At 41.3% G+C, this 27,117-nt stretch overlaps 1 protein-coding gene across 1 annotated transcript in view; it reads left to right on the top strand.

Annotated features, from left to right (window-relative positions):
* The window catches only part of ANKRD40 (ankyrin repeat domain 40), a 735,912-nt gene that overhangs the window by 613,460 nt on the left and 95,335 nt on the right, over window positions 1–27,117 (top strand). Inside the window, exon 4 of the mRNA XM_044071087.1 lies at window positions 13,552–13,733. Within this exon, the coding sequence (XP_043927022.1) occupies window positions 13,552–13,733 (182 nt within the window). The remainder of the gene's footprint in view (window positions 1–13,551; window positions 13,734–27,117) is intronic.

The following is a 27,117-nucleotide window of genomic DNA, read 5'->3' as shown; positions in this document are numbered from 1 at the left end:
AGCTGAACTTATCTCTACCACTTTACCCTATTCTACGTATGTGGTGTATTTGCTTGTACCCAAGGGTTTTGTTTTATTTTTATATAGCCATATGTGTGTGTGTGTATATATATATATATATATATATATATATATATATATAGCCTACATTTTGGGGGCACCTGACACCTGGGGCAAGAAAAACTGAAGAAAATGGTGTTGGATGCCTCTTATATACCCCTGGCGCACTGACGTCAGGGAAGAAGCGACAGCAACCGACGCCAGACCAAGACTTTGGAATTCGGGCTGACTGCAGGACCGCCTGATGGCAGGATAACCCAAGTGTGATGACTGCAGCAGGGTGAACACTCGAACATCTACATTTATGGTAGGTACAAAACTGTACTTTATGGTAAGACATAACTTCTTTTTTTGGTTCATACGGAATTAAAGGATAGTTTGTCAGACAACATTCTGTGGAAAAGAGGACTTAGTTGAGAATTGCATTTGGACACTTTGTAAGGACTAATAAAATGTAGATGTTTCTATTCAACAGTAATTTCCCTGGGGAATCTTAACTTTGTTCCATTCCAAGTAAATTTATCTTGAGTATTTAATAATTTTCAGAACATCTTCAGAATTTAGTAATTTTATACAGATGATAATTATTTGGGGGAGTCATTGCAGTAGAAGCACAAAGGCACAGTGAGTCTTTTCCTGCATCACCATGTCCTTTGACTTTGGGTCTTCAGCCAAGGAATCTAAAATGTCCGGAACAGTTTTGCTAAGTTTAAGTTTAATTACATCATATTTTTCAGGTAGCCCTCCTAAAAGTGTGGTATTAATTCAGTGTTTATAAAATTTGTTTATGTGGCCCCCTTATTGTTAATCATTACTAATGGAACCTGTCATCCTAGGTCAGGGATATGTCCAGATTTATGGAATTAACTAAAGGGACAAAAGGGGCTTCCAGTAAAAGTCCACATTTCAGGGAAGTTGAACATTCTCACAAATTCCATTATTCACAGTAGCAGTCCCCCCAAAATATCCTGAGCTAAGAAACCATGTGAAGGTCAACATTGTTCTATGACAGCAATTGTATGTTAATTTTTTTTATTAAATTTAAAAATTAATTTATTTTATTGTATGGATAGTGGAGGTATTGATTTCTCATTTTTTGGTGAAGTTTTGATAGTAAAGATCTAATCTAGTATCATTTGCTCCATGGTAGTCTGAGTGAGCTTTAGTTTTAACTTTTCACTACAGACTGGCTGCAACTCAGAACCCTTTTTTTATTGATTTCTGTCATTCCTTTTGGGCTGCCCGCCAAAAACTTGGAGGATTTATTAGCTGCCAGAAAGCTTTATTCTTATCGGCGTACACTGCTAAGTGGAAAAGTCTTCATTTCAGCTGCAACCCATTGTCATATCCTCAGTCAGTGCTTTCTTGCAGGCCATTTGTCACATTCAACATCTTTTTGACTCAATCCATGTGTTTCCTCATTCGTACATTTCACAATGTTCGAGAGAGGGACCTTAATTTGAGTTGATGTACCAGTCCTGCAAGAGGATTCTCCATCATAGGTTCAGTCAAACTTCCTGCACCTTCACTGAACAAGAGGTTTTGTGATTGAGGTTTATGTCTTCAAAGATCTATATCTTGGTAGTTTCCCATTGTGCCCAGCAGATCCCAGGAGTCACAAGCCATCTTAGGTAAGGAGCGCTACTTTTTCAAACAAGAATTTGATCTCATTAGAAACCCTAATTTTCTTCTGATTTTTATTTTTCCTTGAGACTCAAATGAAGTGCACCTTTTTCATCTTCTGGATGATTACCATCATTTGGAAATGTACGCAAGGGAAAAGTGCTTAGGTTTATGGACTGTTTGTTTTCTCTTGTTTACAGCAGGTAAGTTAAACCTGTAGTCAAACAGATGCCTTCCAGTCAGCTCTCATTCTTTATATTGTTTCCATCAGTATGCCATACTTGGCTAAATTCCATTAAAGATTAATCAGCTAGAAAAGTAGTTGCCACTAATGCAAGCTTTAGGAATATGTCCACCGTTTTCATTTATATTGTAATTGTTATTTATGCACAGATTTACAAATGTTTACATTTATGCTGTAGTCAATCAGCTGTTTGTGCACAATTTTAAAGAGCACAGTAGCCTATATATGTATTTCCAAGGCACATTTGACTTTTTCGGACTAATCCCTTACTTTAGTTTTGTCTTCTCATACCTCTGCATTTTAGTTGTTGCCACTTATGATCCTCTCAACATTCTACCTACTGCAGAAGTTCATAGACATAGGTCAGTTACTGCTAAGCAAGTTTATACTTAAGGGAATAACTGGATTAGGGCCAAGACCAAATTAAAATGTAGGCTCAGGATTAAGTGAATAAACTTTAGGCGTCATCCCAGATGTCCAGATGTTTTTTTTTAAGGTTTGCAGACTCCCACTTTGGCGAGCATGGAAAGGAGTTTTTATTCCACAAACATACCATTGAGTGTGTTACAAATTTGGATCTTTGTTGTAGTCCTGCATTGCTCATTCTGAATGTAAGACAACCACCTCTAGTAGTGCTCCTCATGTTTTAATGCCTTATATGCCAGGCACAGCACACCTTACCATGCAAGTGTCTTTAGCTAATGGAATGTAATTCAAGTTCCTGTACTCTAGAGTCATAAGTGAGACTTTTAACATCCTGTAATCATTTTGTATATGTTCATTAATAGCCCCAAGAATAAGTGAATTACTCTTACATGTACAAAACTAAGCATTATATTTTTAATGATAGAACATATGTGTACCATGAGCAACCCTTTTAAAAATTCAACACCATTTGAAATAAAGTTCTTAAAGGTTAACCCTATCATTTAGCTTTTCTGATTGAGTCTGTGTTATGAATCTACAATTCTGACAATTCCAAGGTCTTCATACTCTATCATAACTGAGATGAATAAGTCCATAATCTCAGGATGATGTTGTGATTCCTGAAATATAAGACCTCGGATTTAACTTTATTAATATTAAGCTCATTTTGTTCTAACCATAGGGCAACTGTGGTTAGGTAGGTGTTACATTTAACAGTGTCAGTAGGGGAAGTCACAAGACATCCAAACTTATGTCATCAGCATATTTAGCCATCCATAGTACAGAGGATTTAGACATCAAAGAAATTATAATATTAAATTATATAGGTCCTAACACTGAACCCTGCTGACCTCCCGTATACACCTGAGCCCAGTTAGAATAATAAGAATAAATTCTAACTCTGTGTTGCAACCAGTTTGGCACCCTGCAAATGATAAAATGGTTAATTGATTGTTGACATAATGCATCAGTAATGACCTTATGTTGTACACTATCAAAGGCTTTGGAATGATCCAGGTAGACCACAACCACAGATAAAACCATCTGTAAAGCCAAACTGACAGGTTCATAAAAATTAATCAAATTTGTAAGAATCTATCTATTCTGTATATACCAGTGTAGCAAGGTATCTAACATTGTATCCTGTAAATCTCTGTTCAGTACTGATAGAGAACATCTTTCAAAAGTGTTGCCAACCAGAAGGATCAAACTAGTTGGTCTGTAATTAGAAATTGTATCCATTAGACCTCCTTTATGAATGGGCAGAACATCAGCACCTTCCCGACTTGGTGGATCATGACCATATGACAAGTTAGTAAAAAAAATGATATCATGACTGCAGAAATATGTTTGAGGCCCAAAAGCAACCTGGTATATTATCTGAAGAGGAACTGCTATCATCTCTTATTCACACCAAAGATTTGTACACTAAACCTTCAGTAAAACCTGGACACTGGTGAATATCTATTGTAGAATAAAGCTCAGTGTGTAATTTCCCGACTAGAATCATGAATAATAAGTTTATTAAAACTCCTCAGCTAATTTTTTGCTCGCATACAGTACAGTGCCATTAACCACAAAAGACCCAACAGAATTTATTATTCCTTTAGTTTAATTAACATAAGATTAGAATTTCTTAACCAAGCCTTTTGTCAAATTATGTTCCTAATTACATTTTGTTGTTCTTAGTGATACTGATTTCAGTCTTCTATGTAATAGATTATAGGTCCTTTTTCCAGCTATGTGGTTATACTTTTTCCAAATTCTACATTTCGTCTTTTTCTTTTTTGACAGTTTAGAATGTTTTATATTCCATGAGTTATATTTCATGAATGCTGAGAATATTTCTCATTCCATTTAGTGAATGATTACCTACACATATTAAAATGTTCTTAAGAAATGCATTCAGAAGTATTCCAACTAGTGGATACATAAAATCAATAGAATTAATCTTCTGCTGTATATCTATATAAAAATGTTAGATTTATCAAATATAATTTTAGAATGATGTGAATATTAATTCATTAAAACTGAAAATTCAAAAGCAATACAATCTGATTTACCCAGTGGATATAACTGTTTAATATTGGTTATCTTATTAGGGACATTAATGAATAGTAAATCTAATGTATTATTCTTTGATGTAGAAAAAATGAATACTCCGAGCAACATTACTGATCAAAAATCATAAAATTAATCTTCCAGCTCAGTTACATGTGCTCCATTACTCCAATTAATGTTACGAAAATTAAAATCACCAAATGTAATAAGATTATTAATGCTCAAATGCTTGTGTAATCCTTCATGAATGGATATTGATCTTGAACTTTTATATTGTACTAAAAGACAAAAATCATTCATATCAGATTTAACAGTTAATTCCATAAAAACAATCTCATGGATATAATCTTTATCAATCAACCTAGCAGTTATCTTATTGGATACAAGTACAACCACACCACAACCTTTTCTAGTTTGCCTTAAATAATCTTATAGTTTATAACCTGGCAAAATTACAGTGCTATGATCCAGTAATCACTGCCACATCATATTCACTATCCAAGCAAATCAGACATTCCAATTTATTATTCAGAATCCTAGCATTAGTGTAATTTATCTTTAATAAACATCTCATACTTCCCTTTCTGTTTCCACATTTAACACGACTGAAATCCAAAAAATGCTGCACAATGTATGAATGTTTATTACTCAATGACTTTCCTCCATGAAAACCCAAAAGAAATCCATCTTTGTCAAATAATTGTTCTTTCAAAGAAAAAAACTTACTACATCCTAATGATATCCAAATCTTTAGCAGTACAGAATTTATCCAACCCTGCATTAAGTAATGTTGCTTTAGGAAACTAATCATGACACAAGTAATATGCGACTATTCACATGAGGGTTCAGTTAAACAGCTGAACTGAATGTCATCTCACCCAATCACAAGCCTACTGTATTACACAAGCACCTTACAGCAAACAGAAAAGTGAACAATTGCAACAGTGCCCTGAATCACAAAAGTACCAAGACTTAAAGTAGCACTCACTCTATACAACTTCGAGGGACCTCAATAATGCAAATTAATTTCCCACCTTACTTCCACTGATGTAGTCCTGAATGCATTGAACTTGAATTAAACGAGAACATTTTATGACTCTTTGTTTTAACATGTTTGTGTTTTTGATACAGGTGGTGTCTAGTTTGATTAGGCAGTTAAGAACTGAGGTGGACTGTAAAGTGCATACCTTCTAACCCAGTTTCAAGAATTCTGTCATATATAGGAGGTACCACTGCAAATGTGGAAGCCACTGCAATTTCAAAGAAATTTCTGCAGATAACCCTCTTTTTCCAGATATGATGAATAGTCACATGTTTTTACCTTTCCATGCTGTCTTCCCACTGCATTGAGAGAGAAAGATATTAATTCTATAAGCCATGCCACCTTGTTTTTGTTTCTAGTGGGAGCTGCAGCAGTTACTTTCTTCCATTGGGAAGGAGAGCTGCCAAAGTGGTATTTTATTCTTTCCCACACATGAGTGGTTCTCCATCAGCACAGATCATTTCCTGAGCCAAGGTCATCACCTTTTGAAGGAAAAATATGAGTGAGCAAGCCAGTTTTAGTAATATTAGCTTTATCATATATCTTCCCTAGTACTAAAATGTCTCCCTTCAACCCTTTAGAATCTGCACCAGTAATGGCTGCATTTTTTTATGATAGCTTACTAATTTTATTTGTTAATGGATATTGTAATAGCTGTGTTAGTTATGATGGTTTTAACAGTTGATTGTAATGTAAGAAAATATTAAAATTTTAAAGGTGCCGCTTTAGCATTTCACTAAGCATTTGTGGTTGATATTTTCTAGACTTTCACAGAAAATGGAAGCAAGTGCTGTAAAAAGAAACCAAAAACTGTAAGAATACAGCACAGAAAGCCCAACGAAGTACAGTACACTGGTTTATGCATGTGCATCTAAGGAAATCTGTATAGACGAAAATGTACTTGCATATATAAGCATTTGTTTATCTTGTGGAGTGCTGTCTCTGATTAAACCAGTGTGCTGTATTCTTACAGATTTTCTAGACTTTATTACTGTTTTGAAGCCTGAAACTTGGATGTCAGGCTAGTTGCTAGTACTGCAAAAGTCATTTCTAAAGGTTTCCATGTCCAGTTGTCCAGGTAGAGTTCTTTTGTATGTTTATCATTAGATCATTGTTGCTGTACACTTGGCAGGATATAACCCATATACAGCTAAGTATACAATTCTAGCCAGCATCCAAAGTTTTATGGCACCTCCCATGTGCTCTAACCAAAGTAGGGCTTAAGAATAGCTGTATAAAATTAGTGGTTAAAATGTCAAGCTTTCATAATTTTCTTGCCATCCAAGTACACTCTCCCTGCAGACTGAGTGATCAGCAGTCCACTAGTGCTTCTCCAAGGCTGGGCAGGCAAGTATGCTTCTGGGGAAAACCTTCCATTTTACAATTTTCTGAGGAATTAATTTTTTTCAGGAGAAAAAAATGTCATTTGATTAGGAAATGTGTGTTTTAGGAGCTGTCAAGTTTACTCAAAAAGTTATTTTTTTATTAAAATTAACTGTTTGACGAAAACTTATAAAATCACTTTTCTTGTAAAACCTTTACTTTTTATGTTACTGCAACAGTAGTTCTGGGGGTTGTTCTGGAATGTTTTACCTCAAAATTGTAATTTTCCTGTCAGGTGATTCACCAGGTCTTTCAGGCTCAGCTATACATTTGTCAGACTTTCATTCTTGGCTAACCATGACACAGGCTTTGGGCTATTCAGGTCTTTCCTCTCTCATTTGCAGAAGAAGAAATTTTCACTGGAGTCTTCCATAGTCCGGCAGGATTCTTCAGTAACCTCTACCAGCAATGAGTGACTCTGTTGTGACTAAGTGAGGTACCTCAGACTGCGCATTATTTTTTCTTGGTCTCACTGACGTTTCTGAAGAAGCCACCAAGGACCTGGAGTTAAATACGTCCTCGGAAGCTATTTGTTTTTCCTTGTCGGCAAGGGGGAACCACTCTTGTTGGTCTCAGGGGAAGGAGCATGCAGTGCTTTAGCACAAATCTGATATTCAGTGCTATATTCCCAAGAAGAGCCACATTCTTGGGTTGGTCTTTCTGGGGGAGTCTCCTAGAAATTGAAAATAGAAAGTTAGGTATTTTTCTTCTCCTGCTGCACAGAGGATAGTCAGGAAATGCTGCTTGAGTTTTGCTAAGGGATTATTCCGAGCCTTTCTGTCTTTAAGTTCTGATCCATCACGAAATGATAAAAGGTAAGATTTTCTTCTGTTTCAGATTGAGTCCCAGTCTTATGTACATGAATTAGACTGGAATTCTTTTTCTCCAGTATCCATGCTACATGAGGAGAAATCAGATTCTGAGGAATGGTTTCTTCAGACTTCCCCTTTTTGAAGAATTATCCTTTTCTGAAACTGGCATCAGAATGAAAGAATTGTTTCATTGGGAACTGGCTGAAATTCCAGCATCTCAATGGACATATGACTTACTATAACTGGATCTGCCTCAACCTGCATCTGTTCCTCGAGTTTTATAACCTTTTTAGGATGTATTTTTGCCCAGTTGCAGTATGCTTGACAGTCAATCACTGCACCTAAAAAGTCTGATAGATAAAATAAGGTTCCCCAGACTCACAAATATCTTTTTATTAATCCCAAAATAGATGCGTCTTAATTTTTTTTAAAAGACATCTGTCACCAAGTGTGTTATGAATGCTAAACATGCCCCCTTTGACAGGGATGGGAAAGCTTTTGGTAGATTTGAGAAGAAGGTATACTCCTCTGCTCTTTGGACATCAGAGTTCTGAACTGTCATTGTCTAAATTCATGCTTGCTTCTTTGGAAGATAGGATAGTTAACTGATAACCTTACCTCTTCACAGGATAAGGCTTCTCTGAATTCTTTATTCTTGTTTCTCAGGTAACCAAACACTCTCTGAAGTGTGCGTGTGACTGTGTTGATGCTGTATCTAGAGCAGCTGCTACTGAATCAGTAATGAAAAGGCTTGCTTGGTGACATGCTCAGAATTTACCAGAAGATCTTAAATCTGAAATGCTGAATTCTCCCCTGGATAGAGATGTTCTGTTTGAACCCTCCTATTCTGAAGTCCTTAAAATATTTGATGAATGGGAGGAAATGAATTCAGGGGGTCCCTTTCCCACCCTAGCAATCCTGCAAACCTTACCCAAGTTTAGGTCTTCATTTACCTAAATGGCAACAGATGACCACAGACAGTCGGGTCCTGAGAATAATTTAAAAAGGGTACAATTGGCAGTGAGAGGGTCCCTTTCACCTTTTCAGGGGACCTCTATCTGCTAAACCATATGCCCCTGTTTCATCCTGTCCTGGAAGATATGCTGTCTCTAGGGGAGAAATCTCATAGTGATCTCCAAATACCTACTTCTTTCTTTGGCATCAGAAATATTTTATTCAATAATCTTTCTGGTGCCAAAGAATAAAATCTTTCTGATGCCAAAGAAAGACGTAGGTATGTGGAGACTACTTTTAGATTTGTGTTTTCTGAATCTTCACTTGAAAGTTCCAAACTTTAACATGCTTTTATTTCAGTCTCTGTTACCACTCATTCCACCTGTTAGTTTCTTGGTAACTTTAAACCCCAAAAATGACTATCAATACATTCCAGTTCTCAGAGTTTAGGCTTTTTAAGATTTTCTGTTTGGCTTTCATTTTCATTTCTCTGTTTTGCACTTCATGATATCTTTAGCTCCAAGTGTGCTTACAAAGAGTACAGCTCCAGTTATAGCCCCAAAAAATTTGAGGACATTCTCATTGTTCCATATTGGACAAAAGCCTCATTTTTGTAGACTCCTTTTTAAAATGCCACAAATGTCTGGCCTGGGTAAAAGAATCATCTCAATGTAGGATTCCAGCTGAACAGACAGAAGTCTTCTGTCATTACTTTTCACAAGATAGCATTTCTGGGATACCGTATGGGTACATCCCTCAGGAGGGCTTCTCTCCCAAAGGGCAACATAGATCTTTACAAGGAAAGGTTTCTGGAATTCTCCAACCAATCTCTTATCCTGTCAGGGAATATTTCAGGTTTCTAGGGTTCTTGACTTCTACGAGTCTTATAATTCCACTGGTCAGACTTCACATGAGAAAAAGTCGATGATTTCTCCGATCTCTGTGAACCCAGTGTGAAGATAGGTGAAGGCTGCCAGCCTAGCCAGATATAATTTTGTAGATAATTCTGTCATTTGTAAATATTAATGTAAGCCACAGGCTTGTTCTCTTAAATGTGAAAAGACTGCATTGGGTATTGAACTGCAAAAATGTAACAACAGTGCACTCTGCTGTAAGAAAGCTAAGTTAAGCATTTTATGACAGTCTTTGATTTCAAAATTCAGAGCTGATATGTCTGGATGAAGGAATTCTGACTATTGTTTTGAGGCCAGAGTTAGTAGCTAGAATTTGCATATATAATTTCTTTTATCGCTCTGGTTCCTGACCACCTGAAAGATCAAAGGGGCCATTAACCTTGGAGTTCTGTTAGCCTGGGAACCAGAAAGAAATGATGTAATCTGAAATGAATCTGTGGTACTGTGTTATCAATTTAAGGACAGAGAGAATCAGAGCATTAGAGCATTTGTCTTGAGAACATCCAACATCACCAGCACTGTCTTGCTGTGTATGTAAGTTTATTTTAGAACTGTGGTTTCTCTTAGATATAGTTAGGAAATAGGAAGACTATACTAGTTTGTTTTTCTGTTTTGTCAGAACTTTTCTGTGGTATTATGTGAAGTATTTCTCTGTGATCTCTGAACTCTTGACTAGCACTGTGTAGTAAGAAGTATTGTCTTGTGTTTTTAATACTTATTAAGTATTTTTAAACCTTTCAACTGTGGCTGTTTTCTGTATAGATAATTTAAGCTCTAAGAGTACATTGCATGTATATAGTGATACTGTACCAAGTCACTCCAAATATATCTTGACTGTTTGGTTGCACTTACCATTTGGATATTAATATTGCACAGTAATAACTGGATACCCTTTAATAAGGGCCTTTGAGTAGCTGATACATTAGTGGGTGGTGGCAAGTGGTACTACCGTATAGTCTGGTTAAAGGGGGCACAGCTGGTGAACCTGTGCCAGCCTTCCCCAAGAGTGTCTGTGTGGTTGTCTAAACTTATATCAAAGTGTGTGTGTGTCAGCTACTTGGGCAGGGACACAAAGCACTGATTGGATAGAGAGGGTGGTGGAGGTTTTAGCTTGCCCACTAGGCTGAGATCTGAACCCTATAGCTGTGCCAGTGGGGAGTCTTATTGGGGATCTGGAGAGAAAGGGCGAAGCCAGCCCCAGACTAACTGTGATCTCTGTGTGCTCATAAGGGAAATTGTACTTTACTGTGTGTGTATTTATTATCCTTTCCCTATATAGACACCCCTCACTGGTGTTAGTGGTGAGGATTGAGGCTCCTTGATTGCTGGGCCAGTGCACGGTCGTTACACCCAGTACCAGCAGCATCTGTTTTTTTTTTTTTTTTTTTTTTTTGAAATACCAGTGTCTGGATTTGTCAGAAAGGAGCTACTTTGGTGCGTGGACCACATTACTTTCAACCTAGATCTTTCTTCCTCTTTCCAGCTCCTCCCCAGTCTGTAACCACAGATGCCACAGACTTTGCCTGGGGCACCAGTTTCCAGGGGGTGAAGATTCAAGGTCTGTAGAATAAGCAAGGCAGACTGAAACACATACATGCCAAAGAAATAATCTTCTTCTTTCGGCTTTTTCACAGTTAGGGGTTCCCACAGCAGATCACCTGTCCGCTCATGATTGGCAGTGGAGTTTTACGGTGTCGAGTTGCCAGCCCGGCGCCCAACTTTCCACAGAAGGCACATGCCAAAGAAATAATGACACATATAAATGCTGTCAAATCTCTAAACTATCTTTGGACTCTTAAGCCCTCTATTAGTGATCACAGGCAACAGCACAGTGATGTGGTATGTAAACATTATTGCAGACAAACTGAGCAGGACCAGAACCAGGACAGACCCTCATGAATAGAAATTGAGCTCCGGGATCTTTCAGGAAATTGATCCAACTGTAGGGGACTAGTCAAATAGATCAGTTTGCCTCCATTCACAACAGACCGCTAAAGCAATTCTTCTACAGGATTCCTCGTAAGCAAGTCTGAAATGCAGAATTTTAATCTACCCATATAGCTAGGCTACTGCAACACTGATCTTCTGATGAATATAGTACAGTTGTGTAAATCTGCGATACTGGAATTTCATTCTGTTACCATTGAAACAATTCATTCTTTACACCTTTTCACCCTTTCCACTGATAACCAGGGTAATTCTTAAAGATTCAGAAGGACTCTTCAAAAATAATTGGCAAGAGCAAATATCAAAAACTTTCTCAACAGATGGGTTTACTCACACAAGACAGTGGTTGATTGATGCACCCCAGTCTTCAACTTCTTCAGTAGACTGCCTGGTTGACACAGTTTTAGTACCTTCAGGCACCTCTTTCTTCCAGACGACATGCAGCAGGTATTAAAGGGGGCTAAGAAACTTGCTACTAGAAAGCCATATATGGAAAATATCTCCTAGTTGGTGCCAGAGTAAGAACCGGGACCCTTTGAATGGCCAAATGCCTTTCTTTCTCTCCCCCCACAGTGTTTGTGAATTACTTTCCTCCAGCCTTTCTTACTCTTCTTTTGAATCGCATTTCAGCCATCTCTGTTTGTCTGCCTATAGATTTCCCCCCTTTCTACAATGCCACAATTTTTGAAAAGGGTTCTACATATCAGTCTACCTAGAAAACAGGTGGCTCCTTCTTGGGATCTCAATTTTGTTCCTGAAAAGCTTGTGCTTTTTTCATTTGAACCAGTTCAGCAAACTGATCTGAAGTTATTCAATTGGAAATGTTCTGAGTTCTGCGAGAAAAGCATCTAAGTTACAAGCTGTTCTAGAGTCGACCTCATCTCATTTTCCATTAAGACAGAATGTGTTTGACAACAAATCTGTTTTTGATGCCTAAAGTGGTTTCAGAGTTTACATTGATTCTGTTGCAGCTATTCATCTCTGTCTTATTTTTCAGACCCAAAACATGAGGGGAAAAGGATTATGCGCACTCTGGATGTCCGCAGGCAGCTCAGATACAATCTTGACAGGGCTGAGACCTTCAGGAAATCATTGTTATGAATGTGAAAAAAGAGGCAGTCAGTGTTAAATTAGACAGTTTCCAATTGTTATGCTGCTGTTTTTTGCTATACTCACCATAATAAGCCACTTCCATGCATGATTAGGACCCATTTACCAGGGCTTTGCCTATGCATGATTAGGACCCATTTACCAGGGCTTTGCCTTCTACTGTGGCTTTTTGGAAAAGGGAGGACTCTGTATATTCTAAAGGCAACAACTTGGTCATCTGCTTATATATTTACAAAACATTACAAATTAGATTCCTTCTGCAGGTCCAGAGCAGGTCCTGCCAGGACTATTTTCCATGGGCTCCAGGACACTCACTCCTTCCTTCTCCCTTCCTTTCTAAACTCTGGTAATCTACCCATATAGCTCAGGCTACTGCAGCCGTGGTTTTATGATGAACATAGTACAGCTGTGTAAGTAAACTTACCATAACAGTAGATGCCCAAATAGATCACTTGCTGTAGGGATTCCCTCCCTCCATCCATCTTCTCATGTCTTGTTTTATTTGTCAGGGTATAGATACTTTTATGTATCATTTTGTCGTAGTCTCTTTTACTCTAAGGCAAGAGAGTGCTGAAGGCTTGGTGCACTGAACACTGATTTTATGTGGCCTTTAGCAGTTAGGGCACTTGGCTGGTACCCTAAATCTTTGGATGCTGACTGATTGATATAATTTTATAAGGATATAACCCATATAGCTTAGATGACTGCAACAGTGGTCTATTTGAACATCTACTTTTGTAAGTTTACTTAAACAACTGTACGTTTGGTGGAATTACATATTCTGCAGGAAACTTGCCTTGTGTAAGCTGAATATATGTTTTTAATGTGGTATATCACTGTGGTTATCTGCCTTGCTTTGAAGTGAAGAGACACCTAACCATTTAAATCCAGGATCCTATTTTGTTATGCACAGCTTATTTTGTTTCAGTGCTGAAAAAATTGTTCAATATCTAATAGGTTGATTTTGCTTTGCAGAGCTGGTACTCAAAGTGAGAGTTGAGAACCCTTCTGTTAAAGACAATGATTTCATCGAAATTGAATTAGACAGACAAGAACTCACGTATCAGACACTTTTAACAACCTGTTGCAAGGAGCTGGGCACCAGACCAGAAGAAGTGTCAAAAATTAGAAAATTACCCAACACACTGCTAAGAAAGGTGAGGATGTGTTTGCTTGAAAGTAAAGACTTTCACAAAGAAAGTGAAGGATGGAAATGTGAATATGTGAATATGACCTGTTGGAGATGAAACTTCTTCACATTAACATCAGAAATATTACTAACAAAATAACTGAGCTACATGCATAGCTAGTCATGCTCCCACCACACATTTCACCATTTGTGAAACCTGTCTGAAATCAGGCTTCAAAGATTCAGAAATTACCTCCTGGCTACAGCATCTATAGACATGATTGTATAGAAAAGAAGGAAGGAGGCATTGCTGTAATGGTCTCCAGTACTTTTGAACTCAGTACTCTGGCAATCTGCTGACTTTCAGGAATGCTGACATCCTTATTTCCCTTTTCCAGCTAAACACTCGGATTACTTCATATATAACTGCTTTATACATTCCACTAGTAGACATCTGTGCTATGACATATTTTCTGCCCTGGATGGTGTCAAGCATCCTTTACAAAATAGTTGTTCTTGGGGACCCAAACATAGATTGACTATGCCACACTACTGACTACCATATCACTAAATCTTTTTCGCTACACTCAAATTATTCAAATCTCCTACTAGGTTCAACAAGCTCAAAAGTAAACAATCCCTTCTGAACTGGATACTGACCACCAGTCCAAATAAAATATTCCTCTCCGTGATAAAATTCTTTACCAATACCTTAAGGAAAGTTGATTCAAACAAATTAGGCTCTCTGATTAGAAGAAAGAGTCAAGTATAATACTGCCCTCTGGCTCTGACACCAAAACACTTATGCATAAAAGGGATAAGGCTTGGAAAATCTGGCAACAGAATCTAACTTCACAAAATCATCAAAACATTAGGTACCTCTGGAATCTTACTATAAAAAGTTAAACTAGATAAAATCTGCTACTACTTTGACTCACAAAGCATTCATCATAAAATCCCAAAAGTGTTCTGGGGCTCCATAAAAAAAAAAAAAGCTCTTGACCCCTGTTAGAAAATGGGAGACCTGTAGATCCCCACCCTGTTTGGAGAATGAACATTCTCTAGCAGGGAATCTACAGGTAATGCTCACTGAAAAACGGGTCTAACACTTCATGACAGCATATCAAGCTGTGGTAGAGCTCGGTCTGAAAAAAACTAAGGCTGCCATTATTTTACGTTCACTAAGCAGTACTTTTGCTGTTTAGTGAGTGTAAAATAAAAAAAAATAAAATAAAATAAAAAATATCTGCATTTGTCTGTGTTTGAAAGTGAGAGAGATCGAGCCAACTATTATTTATGCTTGCTAAGCAGCACTTTTGCTGTTTAGTGAGTCTAAAATTAAAAAAAAAAAAAAAGAATACATGTGTGTATGTGTTTGTCTGTGTGCGAGCGTATACCTGTATGAGACTGAGACAGAGATCAAGCCATTATCTTAAATTTGCTAAGGAGCTCTTTTGCTGTTTAGTAAGTATAAAAAAAATAAATGAAACCGAAAAAGTGTGCGTGTGTCTGTGTATGTATGCATACACTGAGATATATAAAATGTGTGTGTGTGTATGGGGTCCGGACACATGCTCGACTAGCATATATCCGAATCACAAAACATCGAACACACATACATGAAAGCGTTTAACATTGACAAGCGTTTCCGTGTATGTGTGCCTGTTTCGTAGATAGTGCGGGTAAAGGAAAATTCCCTTTTCCCCACTGTAGTGTGATCTTGGAGTGAGAATAATAAAGTAGGGGGGGGTGCAGGGGGGCTTTGCACCCCTGCAGAAACTTAGATTTTTTTTTTGAACTACACATACATGGAAGCGCTTTTGTGTATGTGTGTTTGTGTGCTCGATGTTTTGTAATTTGACATATGCTAGTCGAGCATATGTCCTAGACCCGTGTGTGTATGTGTGTGTATATATATATATATATAATAAAAAATATATAAATATATATATATATATATATATATATATATATATATATAAAATAAAAAAATATATATATATATATATATATATATAAAATAAAAATAAAAAAAAATTATATGTATGTATATATATATATATATATATATATATATATATGTGTATATATATATATATATATATATATATATATATATATATATATATATATATATACTAGATATAAAAAGTTTACATACCCCTGTTATGCAGCCAGTGTGTTGTACATCTTTTATTTTTTATATTTTTTCCCTAACAGATTTGTTTTCCAGTTGTACAGGTTATAGGTCATAGGTCACATTAAAGGTGGGAAAAGTTTGAAATGATTTATTGTGGTCTCATTTTTTTATATCACAAAAATCTGGCATCTTAACAGGGGTGTGTATGTGTGTGCGTGTGCATATATATATATATATATATATATATATATATATATATATATATATGTATAATGTATGTGTGTATGCGTGCGAGAGACCAGGAAGAGTGAAAGCGTCTATCAAACTAATCCCTGGCAGCAGCGCATCAGATAAGAAGATTGCATACATCTTGACCATACCTCTCAACCTCTTGGCACAAGAGATCTCGACAGAGCCGCAAATAATGGGGAAGCAAAGGACCAAAAATAGGGACAGATTCTAAACTTTACTCTTATACGCTTAGAAAGTTGCTAGAATAACAGGGTTTCATTTGGCATGAATTTTTTGAAGGATATGAAGTCTGAAATTCAAATGTCTGTCAATATTTAATGACTTCAGTCCTCAGTGATTTGCCAGAAAACTACAAATTTTATGAGAGGGGGACCAGAAAATAGCCTAAAATCTGGACAGTCTGCAGTTTAAAATGTTATATTTTGGATGTAAAATGCTTTCTCCAACACCATTAACATATACTACAGTAAGTTTGAAACATTAGGCAGAGGAACTATTTTATAACAAAAAAGTATTAAAAAAAACGTAATTAAAAAAAAAAAAATATGCACATGCACAGTAAAAGTGGAACTTCTGTAAGGAACTGTAAAGGAAAGCCCATATGTGTATCATGGGCAGCTAACCATTTCACAAAGTTTGATGCAACACTGAGTAAACACTAAGCAAGCAATAATGCCCGACAGGGTTTGTGTTACTGTGTAATTAACGCCTGCTCAATGGTGTTATGAGGTTCAATGCTGCAGGCCTGTTGTTCTAGCAACTTTCTAAGTTTATAAAACAATGTTTAAAATCCATCCCTAATTTTGGTCCTTTGTTCCCCTGTTATTTGTGGCTCTGTCTAAATTTCTTGTGGTAAGTCTGAGTGGTGTTGTCGAGAGGTACGGAAACCTTTCAACTGATGCTGCTTCTGCCAGGGGATTGCTCTCTGTGTGTGTGTGTGTGTGTGTGTGTGTGTGTGTGGCTGTGGCTGTGGCTGGGTGTGGGGGTGTGTGTGTATGCCAGCGTGCATGTGTGCCCACGTGCATGTGTGCAGAGGGGGTGCTTGTAAAATTTTTGCCTGTCTCTTTGTGACTAGGGATAGCTGTAGTTAAAACGGGTTAGACCTGTCAGCCAGTTAGAAACAACTAGAAGAGTAGAACAGCACCACCATCAGGCTGATTCTCAATTCCTTTTCACTTTTCCATTTCACTCGGAACTCTCAGTACCATGCCTAAAGAACTTTCACTTCAAAAATAAATAGATAAAACACAACAATTTTATAGGCAGTCCATTCTCTAAGCAGAATAATGCCCTCCAGGGTGTATGTTATTGTGGAGATAACACCCTCCAGGGGTGTAGAGGCCCTCTGCCTGCAGCATCGAACCTCAAAACACCCCTGAGTGGGAGTTATTTCCACAGTAACACACACCCTTTTGGATATTGTTGCTTGCTTAGATGTCAGCAGCATAACACATGCCCTAATATGGATCCAGACAGTACTGCCATTCTGTATTCAATGGCCACTGGATCATAGGAAGTTACTAGGCTGTTGACCCTGAGGTCCTTATAATCTAGTCAAGAGTTTAGCCCATGTTTAGACAAGTCAGCACCCAATGCCCCAGTCCAGCAGGGAACCAGGTGGAATCCCAGGGGTGCATTTTCTGTTTCCCATCCAGTTATCCAGGTTGTGTTTAAAAAAGGGGTAATGAGGTAGACTGCTTGACTGTCTATTCCATAGATGGGGGGGGGGTCTCTAGGACATAAATCTGTCTCTCCAACAATTTCTATTGATGTCACAGACCAGGTTGAGGTCACTCATGCGGGTTACCCAAGTAGAGCTTGACTTGCGGATATGCAGCAGTCCCATCAAGACTGGGTCCAAGGTCACCTTGTATGCCAGACAGAGGTCACTTCTGAGGAATCTGTATGAAACTGAGTAGAAAGATAGGCCTTTTAGCCTATCTGTGTATGATAGATGCTTGAGGCCCTGGATGTTTTTCGTGTTTCACTGTTGTAGTCATCACCTGTGGGTTATCCCTGCTGTGGTAGCCCTCTGCTGGCCCAAATACCAGAGTCAGTTTTTCTGCATCGGCTGCTGTCACTTGCTGACTGATGTCAGGGTGTCAGTGCTTTAAAGCAAGGCAACCGACACCATTACATCAGTCTTTCTTGCCGTAGAGCCTGTAGCAGAAGCAGTTCGCAAGTATGCCGGTCCGTCGCTACCAGAGTTCGAATTACAGCTTAAAACATCTAAAGCTAAGTACCCCGTTAGGGATCCTTTTTTCTTGCACTAACCGATGTCTGAAAAAGTTAACAATTGTCTTGCCTGTGAAAAACGGATCCCACACCAAGACTTCCATTCATACTGCATCACTTGTTTAGGCCCAGACCACGACGTCCCCCGTTTCTGGTTCTGTGCCCTCTTTAACATGAGAACCATTTGTTGTAGTGCTGTTATTGTAGACAGGTGTTTTCGCCTTCAGTCTTTGCATTCAGAAATAGCATCGGCCAACAAACTGTAGATTCCTAAAAAATGTAGAGATAAAGATAGAGACAGACCACACAGGGCTAAGCCTTCTGACGATGCTACCGCTAAGCAGGTCATCAGTTCTTTGGAATTCACTGAGGCACTTTCGCAGACCCTGATGCCCGATACGATATCTATGCAGGCCTCTACCGAGACCCTTTCGGAGTCCGGTATGCCGCAGAAATCTTCTTGGTCTTCCTAGCCTTTGGTTGTCTCTGCCTCAGTTGGTTCCGGAGCCACGACGCAGGCACAGGCTTCCGATGAAGCCTTTCGCAGTACCAATTCTAGACAAAAACTGATGTCTTCTCACCCAACTACCGCCTCTCTGACCGATAGATACTCTTAGGCTTAGAAGCCAAGCCACTCCTAGAAAATCCACCTCTAGCCACCATCTTACTCCTTCTCTACCGCCCCAAGCCCAAATGCTTAAAATGGTGGAGGATCTTATCTTCCTTAGCAGGGTTAGGCAGTCCACAGCTTCTAAAAGGAAAAGAGACCCTTCTCCTGAAATAATGACAGAACAGGATTCTGAGGAATCTGATAATTCAGATTTTGAAGAGGAACAACAACCTCTTACTACCTATGAGGATTCAGATGCAGAGGAATCTATCCCTTTTGCCTCCCCACCAGAAGACCTTTCCTTTGGGGAAACCCTTCACACCAACAGGGAACATTTCCACTGGGAATCAAAGGACTTCCCCCAGTCTAAGAAAAGACTAAGTGAGTTTCTAGATCTGCCCCAGCCCAGACCCTTAGCCATCCCCCCTATCGTAGAAGTGGTAGATGATGTTTTCCATGAATCCAGCTTAGCCCCTGACGCCCTGCCACCTGCTTCCAGTAAACCTGACAGGTATTGCAGAGTACCAGATTCTCACAAAGACCTGTACAGAAATCCTTCTGCAGACCCGGAGGTCATTACACAGGGATCTAAAGGAGCTAAGGCTAGTTCTGCAAAGAATCCTATTCCTTCTGACAAGGATTCCAGAGCTCTGGACAGATGGGGTAAAAAAGTATACACCTCTGCAACTTTAGCTAACAGAATACTCAACTGTCAGTTCCATATGTTAAAATATCAACAACACACTTTGGAACTATTAAAGCAAAAGCCTTCAACCTTTCCTGACTGTGCTAATTCAAAGGAGTTAGCAGATTTACTGCAGTCTACTTTTCAAGTGACAAAACACTCATTACACTGTGGATATGATGCCCTTGAAGCCTCAAGCAGGGCAGCAGTGTCAGGATCTGTTATTAGGAGACATGCATGGTTGAAAGAACAACCTCTCCCTGATCATGTCAAGTCTAAATTAATTTATGTACCCTTTGATAAGGACCGCTTGTTTGGAATAAAAGCAGAAGAGGTGCTTAAAAAGATGAGACAAAGCAAAATCTATGCAAACAGTAAAAGATTTCTTTCAGGTTCAACCTCCTAGGTTTAGCAGGAATTTTTCCTCTAAGCACTGGTCCTTTCCTGCATCTAGCAGACAGGGGCAAGGTAAGCCCTGCAGGGACAGACCATCCAGGCCCCTATCATAGGGACAACAGAGAACCAAACACTGGACCACCTCCGCCCCAAAGGCGGGGAGTTCTAAACCATCCTTTGATGGCAAAAACTCTCAATGACTCCCTCTCTCCCTCCTGCCCCTCTTTCACTCACCAAAAGCTAGGAGGAAGGCTCTCCCTCTGCAAAGAAAATTGGCTTTCAGTAACAAAGGTCCAGTGGGTCTTAAAGATCATTTTTCAGGGATACAAATTATTTTTTAACAAACTCCCAATTCAAAGTGGGTACCCAGACTTGCCTCCAACTCAGTGGGCAGAGGCATTGAAACAAGTCCAAAGTCTCATAACCCAGGGGGCAGTAGAACCTGTTCCCCCAGATCAAACAGGCAAAGGCTTTTATTCCAGACTATTCCTTGTTTCCAGAAAAGAGAGCACTTGGTGCCCTGTCCTGGATCTATCTATTCTGAACACCTCCCTGGTGGTCCCCAAATTCACAATGCTAACTTTGCAGCAGCTGCTGCCTATGCTGACAAATGCCTGGTTAGTGACCCTAGACCTAAAGGATGCCTACCTCCACATCCCCATAAGGGACTCCTGCAGGAAATTCCTGCACTTCAGAGCAGGCTCACAACACTTTCCGATCTCTGCGCTATCCTTTGGCTTATTTACTGCTAGCAGGGTATTCACCAAATGCTTAGCCCCGGCCATAGTATTTTGCAGACAGTGAAACATACAGATTTACCCTTATCTGGATGACAGCCTCATTCAGGCAGAGTGCAAAGAGAAGCTGCTCCAAGACCTCCTCTTTTTCAAAATCCTCCTAACTTCCTTAGGGTTCACCATCAATGAAAAGAAGTCAAAGCAAACACCCTCCAGGAAGATCATTTTTTTGGGAGTACTGCTGGACACAGAATCCCAAATAGCCTTCCTATCCCCAGAAAAGCAGACCTTCCTGCCTCTCTACTTTTCCCAGCTGGCTTCCAGAAATCACCTCACTGCTAGGATGTTCCTGCAAGCCTTTGGGTACATGGCATCTTGCGTCCTTCTAATTCTTCTGTCCAGGTTTCACATTAGAAAACTTCAGTGGTATCTAAAGAACCTTTGGTGTCAGCATGCGCAACCTCCAGAGACCTCTCTCCCTCTGATCCCCTGTATAAGGGTCAAGTTTCTCTGGTGGTCAGGGGCCTGTGCCAAGAACAAGGGTCTTCCCTTCGCCCTACTGGGCAGACAATTACCACCAACGCCTTAGACATTGCTTAGGGCACTCACCTAGATGGCAGGTGCATACAAGGTCTTTGAGATATCCACCACCTTCCCTTGCACATCAATCAGAAGGAAGTGATGGCAGTACAAAAGGCTCTGACATCCTTCAAACCCCATCTCAAGCCAGGGGTTCTCCTCATCAAGACAGACAACACCACAGTAATGTGGTACATCAACAAACAGGGAGGGACCTAATCTTACCCTGTCTGCAGGCTAGCCATGAACCTCTGGCTGACGGCCTCTTCCATGAGACTACACCTTATAGCCCAATACCTACCAGAGATCAGCAACCCCCTGGGAGACCACCTAAGCAGGAACTAATGATGACAGTACAAAAGGCTGTGATATCCTTCAAACCCTATCTCAAACCAGGGGATGTTCATTGTGTTACACTGCTGCAGTCATTACACTTGAGTTATCCTGCCGTCAGGCGGTCCTGCAGTCGGCCAGAGTTCCAAAGTCTTGGTCCGGCGTCGGTTGCTGTCGCTTCTTCCCTGACGTCAGTGCGCCAGGGGTATATAATATGCATCCAATGCCATTTTCTTCAGTCTTTCTTACTGCGCGGTGCCCGAAGCAGAAGCAGTTCACAAGTGCCGGTCGACCGACTCCTGAGATTTTCTAAGTCGAATTTCAGATCCGAAGTCCTCAATAAAGCTAAGTACCCCATTGGGGAAACTTTTTTCTTGCCTCAGACCGATGTCAGAAAAAGTTAATAATTTTATTTCGTGTGGGGAAGCAAATACCTCATAAGGACTTCCACTCTTACTGTATTCCATGCCTAGGCCCTGATCACGACATCACTAGTTGTCGGTTTTGTGCTAGATTTAACAAACGCACTATAAAAAGACGTTTTGATTTTGCTTTGCACTACTTTGGCCAAAGGTTCAATTATACTATGCCGTCGGATCAACCGATGACCGCAATTCCGAAAAAACGCAAAGACAAGGATAAAGACAGGCATCCGAGGTCCAAAACCGACGACAAAACCTCTTCTAGGCCAGTCGCCGGTTCTCAGTGAGGCGCTTTCACAGCCCCTGACACCTGCTACCTCAGAGCCACAGGCCGCCTCCGACTCCCGCCAGTTCTCAGTGAGGCGCTTTCGCAGGCCCTGACACCCGCTACCTCAGAGCGACAGGCCGCCTCAGACTCCCACGTGGAGACATCTAGGCATTGGCTTCTGAGGGTGTTTTCAGACCTTCACAACTTACCATTAAAGCAAAGACAAAAGTACCATTAAAGACAAAGAAGCAAGTACAGCATTCTCCTGGACAGTCCTCCATGCCTAATAAACAGATGCTTAAAATGTCCGAAGACCTCATTACTCTAATCAGGGGTTCCCATCCCCCTCCTGAGAAAAGGCCTAGGCAGGATACAGACTAGGATTCCTCTGATCAGGTTTCCATTTCCTCTGATTCCTCTTCAGAGCAGGGATACTCTCTACCCCCCTATGAGGACTCTGATGCTGAAGAATCTATCCCTTCAGCCTCTCCTCCTGAGGATTATTCTTTTGGGGAAACTTTACATACCATGAGGGAGCATTTCCATTGGAAAAGTCAGGATTATTCAGAATCCAAGAAAAGGCTCAGGGATTTCCTTTTTATTGCCTCAGCACAGGCCTCTGGCTATTCCGCCTGTGCTAGGTATTGTGGATGATGTGTTCTCTGAATCCAGCTTATCTCCTGATTCTTTTCTCCCTGCACCAGCCAAACCAGATAGGTATTATAGAGTCCCTGACTCTCACAAGTTTCTTTATAAAAACCCTTCTGCTGATCCAGAAACTGTTTCCCAGGGTCCAAAAGGGGTTAAGGCTTCCATTGCAAAAAATCCAGTACCCTCTGACAGAGGAGCTTTGGATAGATGGGGGAAGAAAGTTTACACTTCTGCAACTTTAGCAGTCTGTCTGTGTCATGTTAAGTTGTCAATCTCGCCTTCATTCTTGCTGGATGGGTTCGGAGCCGATCCTCGGCTCCGACTCGGCCAATACTAAAAGCTCGAGAGCTAATTCCACCGGCTCGAGGCTCCCCTATATCCCACAATGCTAGGCGGTAACTACTCAGATCTCGTTTGCCGCTATAGCTACGAGGTGCTTTTCTTACCGGCTCAGGCACGTAAGTAAATTTTTACCTTTGAGGTAGTACTAATTCCCCTTTCTTTTATTAGTTATATATATTGATATTGTTTGTGTTAGTTTTTAGTTCTGTCGACCCTTCTTTTTCGATTCCCACCCCTTTTATTGTTGTTAGTTCTAGGCCTTCGGCCCTTCCCTCCCCCAGTCCCTTTTTTCAGTAGTGTTGTAGGGGCTTGTGTGCTTGTGTTTTATCTGTATTTTCTTAGTGTAGAGTGTCTGTGTGTGTGTTTGAGACAGCCCCTCTTCCTTATGTCTAAGGACAAGGTCTCAGGCTTCAAGAAGTGTGACTCGTGCTGTCAGAAGATGTCTCTGACAGACGGTCACACTTCTTGTGTGTACTGCCTGGGACCTGTGCACCTGCAGGACTCTTGTGCTGTCTGCCATGGTTTCAGCCCTCGAGTCCTGCAGGAGTGCAAAAACAAGCTCATCTTAAGGGGCTTGTTAAAGCCTGAAGGCCCCCCGACTCAGTCTGGGTCGGGTAAGCCTTCGAAAACTTCAAAACAGTCGACTCCTGCTCTTGAGTCGACTGTGGAAAAGTCGAAGCAGGCTTCGTCATCGGCTCCGGCCGGAGCCGATGTTCTTAGGCCTCAAACTGTTACCTCGGCTCTGGCTGGAGCCGAGGCTGATCAGTCTTCATCGACTCCGATACCATCATCGGAGCCACTGTCTAAAAAGAGGTCTAGATCCCCATCCATCGGATCTATTCCTAAGCCTCTTACCGTTACTTCGGCTCCGGCTGGAGCCGAAGCTAGTAAGTCCCCATCGGCTCCGATACCATTATCGGAGCCATTTTACAGAAAGAGATCCAGGTCCCCATCCATTGGATCTGTGCACTCGGTGCCAGGTTCCCCTCTCCTTTCGGAGCGGAGTCACAAAGCCCATTCCTCTCGGTCTTCTAGGTTGTCAGACCATGATTTGCAGAGGGTGGTGAGTAGACTTCTTAAGTCCGAGGCACTGGCCCAAATGCTCCATAGCCCGACTCATCAGTCATTGGCTATTCCCGTCCCAGATTACATTCCTCCTCCGACTCCTTCGAGTTCGGAGCCAAGGCTGCTTGGAGCCATGACTGTCGGGCCGGATCCGATACCTTCCATTTCGGCTCCGTCGTCTGCTCTGATCTCCTCTTTGAGGGATCTCGGCGCGACTTCCTTGTCGGCTCCGAGGCGAGTGGCATCGGACCCTTGTCCGACCCGCTCTCCCTCTCAGGGCTTGGCGCTGGTGAGTTCGGCTCCGACATCGGCTCGAGCCGTCTCTTGTCGGTGCCGGGAGGGTCCTTGTCTCTTGAGCGAGGGCCTCGGGCCTTGCCTGACAGGGATGCCTTCGAGGTCATGCGGAGCATGCTAGAACCAGGTTCTGCCCTCAGTCGGTTCCCTCAGCCCCTCCATCTACAGTGCCTGCGGTGATTTCTACTCACCCCCTTGTCTCACACCGCAGAGAACCAACTCCTCAAGATTCCCCATTGGGAATTTCCTCCTCTTCGAGGTCTCTCCTGACCCTGCAGGAGATCCCCTAGGAAGAGGCAGTGCAAGAGGAAGCACATTGACTCCCCTGAGTCTGTCACCTCTGACACTGACTTAGAGGAATCCGAAGGGTCCTCTCGTTCCCCCTCTGAGGATGTCTCCTTTGCAGACATCCTTGAAATCTTCAAACAGAGGGGGAATTGGCCAGCCCTTAACCCTTCGGAGGATGAGTCAGTGTATCTTGAGGCGTTTGGTTCTCGCCCTTCTACCTCCTGGGTGTCCCCTCCCTTTGACCCCCTTATGGAAGTGGTGGCAAGGAAGGCTTGGACGGCTCCTGACTCAGTGGAACCCACCCCGAGGAGACCATCCAAATTTATCACTGCCCCCACAGACAAACAGTTTTTATCCAAAGGTGTCCCTGTTGATGCCATGGTGGTGGCTGCGGCCACAAAGAAGGAATTAGCTGATCCTTCGGTTCCTGTCCATCCTCCTAATAAAGAATCTAGGACCATGGACAGGTATGGCAAGCGGATGTTCTCATCAGCGACCTTTTCAATGCGGTCCCTGAATTACTTATGCCACTTCACCCGTCTCCAAAGAGATTTACTCAAGGATATGGGTGAACTGATGAAGGATCCTACAGCTGAGGGGTTCAAAGATACAATGAACTCCCAGTTGGCAACCCTAAATTCAATCATGAACTCCTCCATGCGGCTAGTCTCGTACGCAGCAGATGGAGCGAGTAGATCCGCAGGCACAGGAATTGCCTTACGAAGGCACGCCTGGATGCGGCTATGCAACTTTGCGGACCCTTTCAAGGCGTCCTTCACCAATTCCCCTTTTGATGGATCGTCTTTGTTTGGTCCACAGGTGAAGGATACATTGACCAGGTGCGAGGTGGAAGGTAAGACTCTCTCTGCTGTAGGAGTCCGTTTTTCCACCCCTTCTAGACCCTATCCCAAAGGTCAGAGGGGAGGAAAGATGTGGTTCCGAAAACAATCCCAGGGAGTCTCATCTGACGCACAAGGCCGATTTCCCCCTAGAGGCAGAGGGGGGAATAATAATAGACGCCCCAGAGGCAGAAGAGGTCCATAAAACCAGGGTAGCAGAGAGGTGTTCTCTGACAACCCTTTCAGCACCCCTGAGGGGCTGCCCAGCTGTCCGCCTCAAGGCAGTCGGGAAGATTATCGCTGTACCCAGAAGCCTGGCTTTCCTAACTCAAGACAAATGGGTACAGTCGATCATATCCGAGGGTTACAAAATTCCCTTTATTCATATTCCAACACAACCAAAAGATCCCTTCCAGACGTTCCACCGGTCTAAGGAAAAGAAGCATTAGAAATGTCAAAGCTGCTGTCAAAAGAGTCATCCAATCAGTCCCAGCAGACCAGCAAGGATCCGAATCTACTCCAAATTCTTTTGGTACCAAAAAACAGGGGACTGGAGACCCATTCTGGATCTCAGCCACTTAAACAAGTTTGTCAAAAAAACAAAATTCCGGATGGTCACGCTACAGTCCATCCTACCCTTGTTGGGTCAGGACAATTGGATGTGCTCGATAGATCTTCAGGATGCGTACTATCACATCAAAATGAACCGACGCTCCAGGCGATATCTCCGCTTCAGGCTGGGAGCCAATCATTACCAATTCAGGGCCCTGCCCTTTGGTCTCACTACAGCCCCTCGGGTGTTCACCAAATGCATGGCAATGGTCACGGCTCACTTGAGGCGCCAGGGATTCCAGGTGTTTCCATATCTGGACGATTGGCTCCTTACTGCCACCACCAGACATCAGCTTCTCCTATCCAGGGATTTCACCATTCAAACCTGTCAAGCTCTAGGCATTTCAATAAATTTAGAAAAATCTGCCTTGTCGCCTTGTCGGTCTATTACTTTCATAGGCGCCAAATTAGATACACAGACCCTTTCAGCCACACTCACAGAGCAGAGGGTTTTAAATATCCGGAACCAAGTATCCCTTCTATCGCAATTAGTCAAAGTCAAAGCCAGACTGGTACTGAAGGTACTAGGACTCATGGCAGCAGCTATTCCCCTTCTCCCCTTAGCTCGCTTTTACATGAGGATCCTCCAATGGATGCTCTTTACCCAATGGTCCTTTCAACGACTCCCAATGTCCCACAGCATTTTGATAACTCAAGTATGCAA

This window comes from Protopterus annectens, chromosome 5.part0 (genome assembly GCF_019279795.1).
Source record: "Protopterus annectens isolate FY-2018-M chromosome 5.part0, PAN1.0, whole genome shotgun sequence".
Classification (NCBI taxonomy): Eukaryota; Metazoa; Chordata; order Ceratodontiformes; family Protopteridae; genus Protopterus; species Protopterus annectens.
This window is presented reverse-complemented; position numbering and strand designations above follow the sequence as displayed.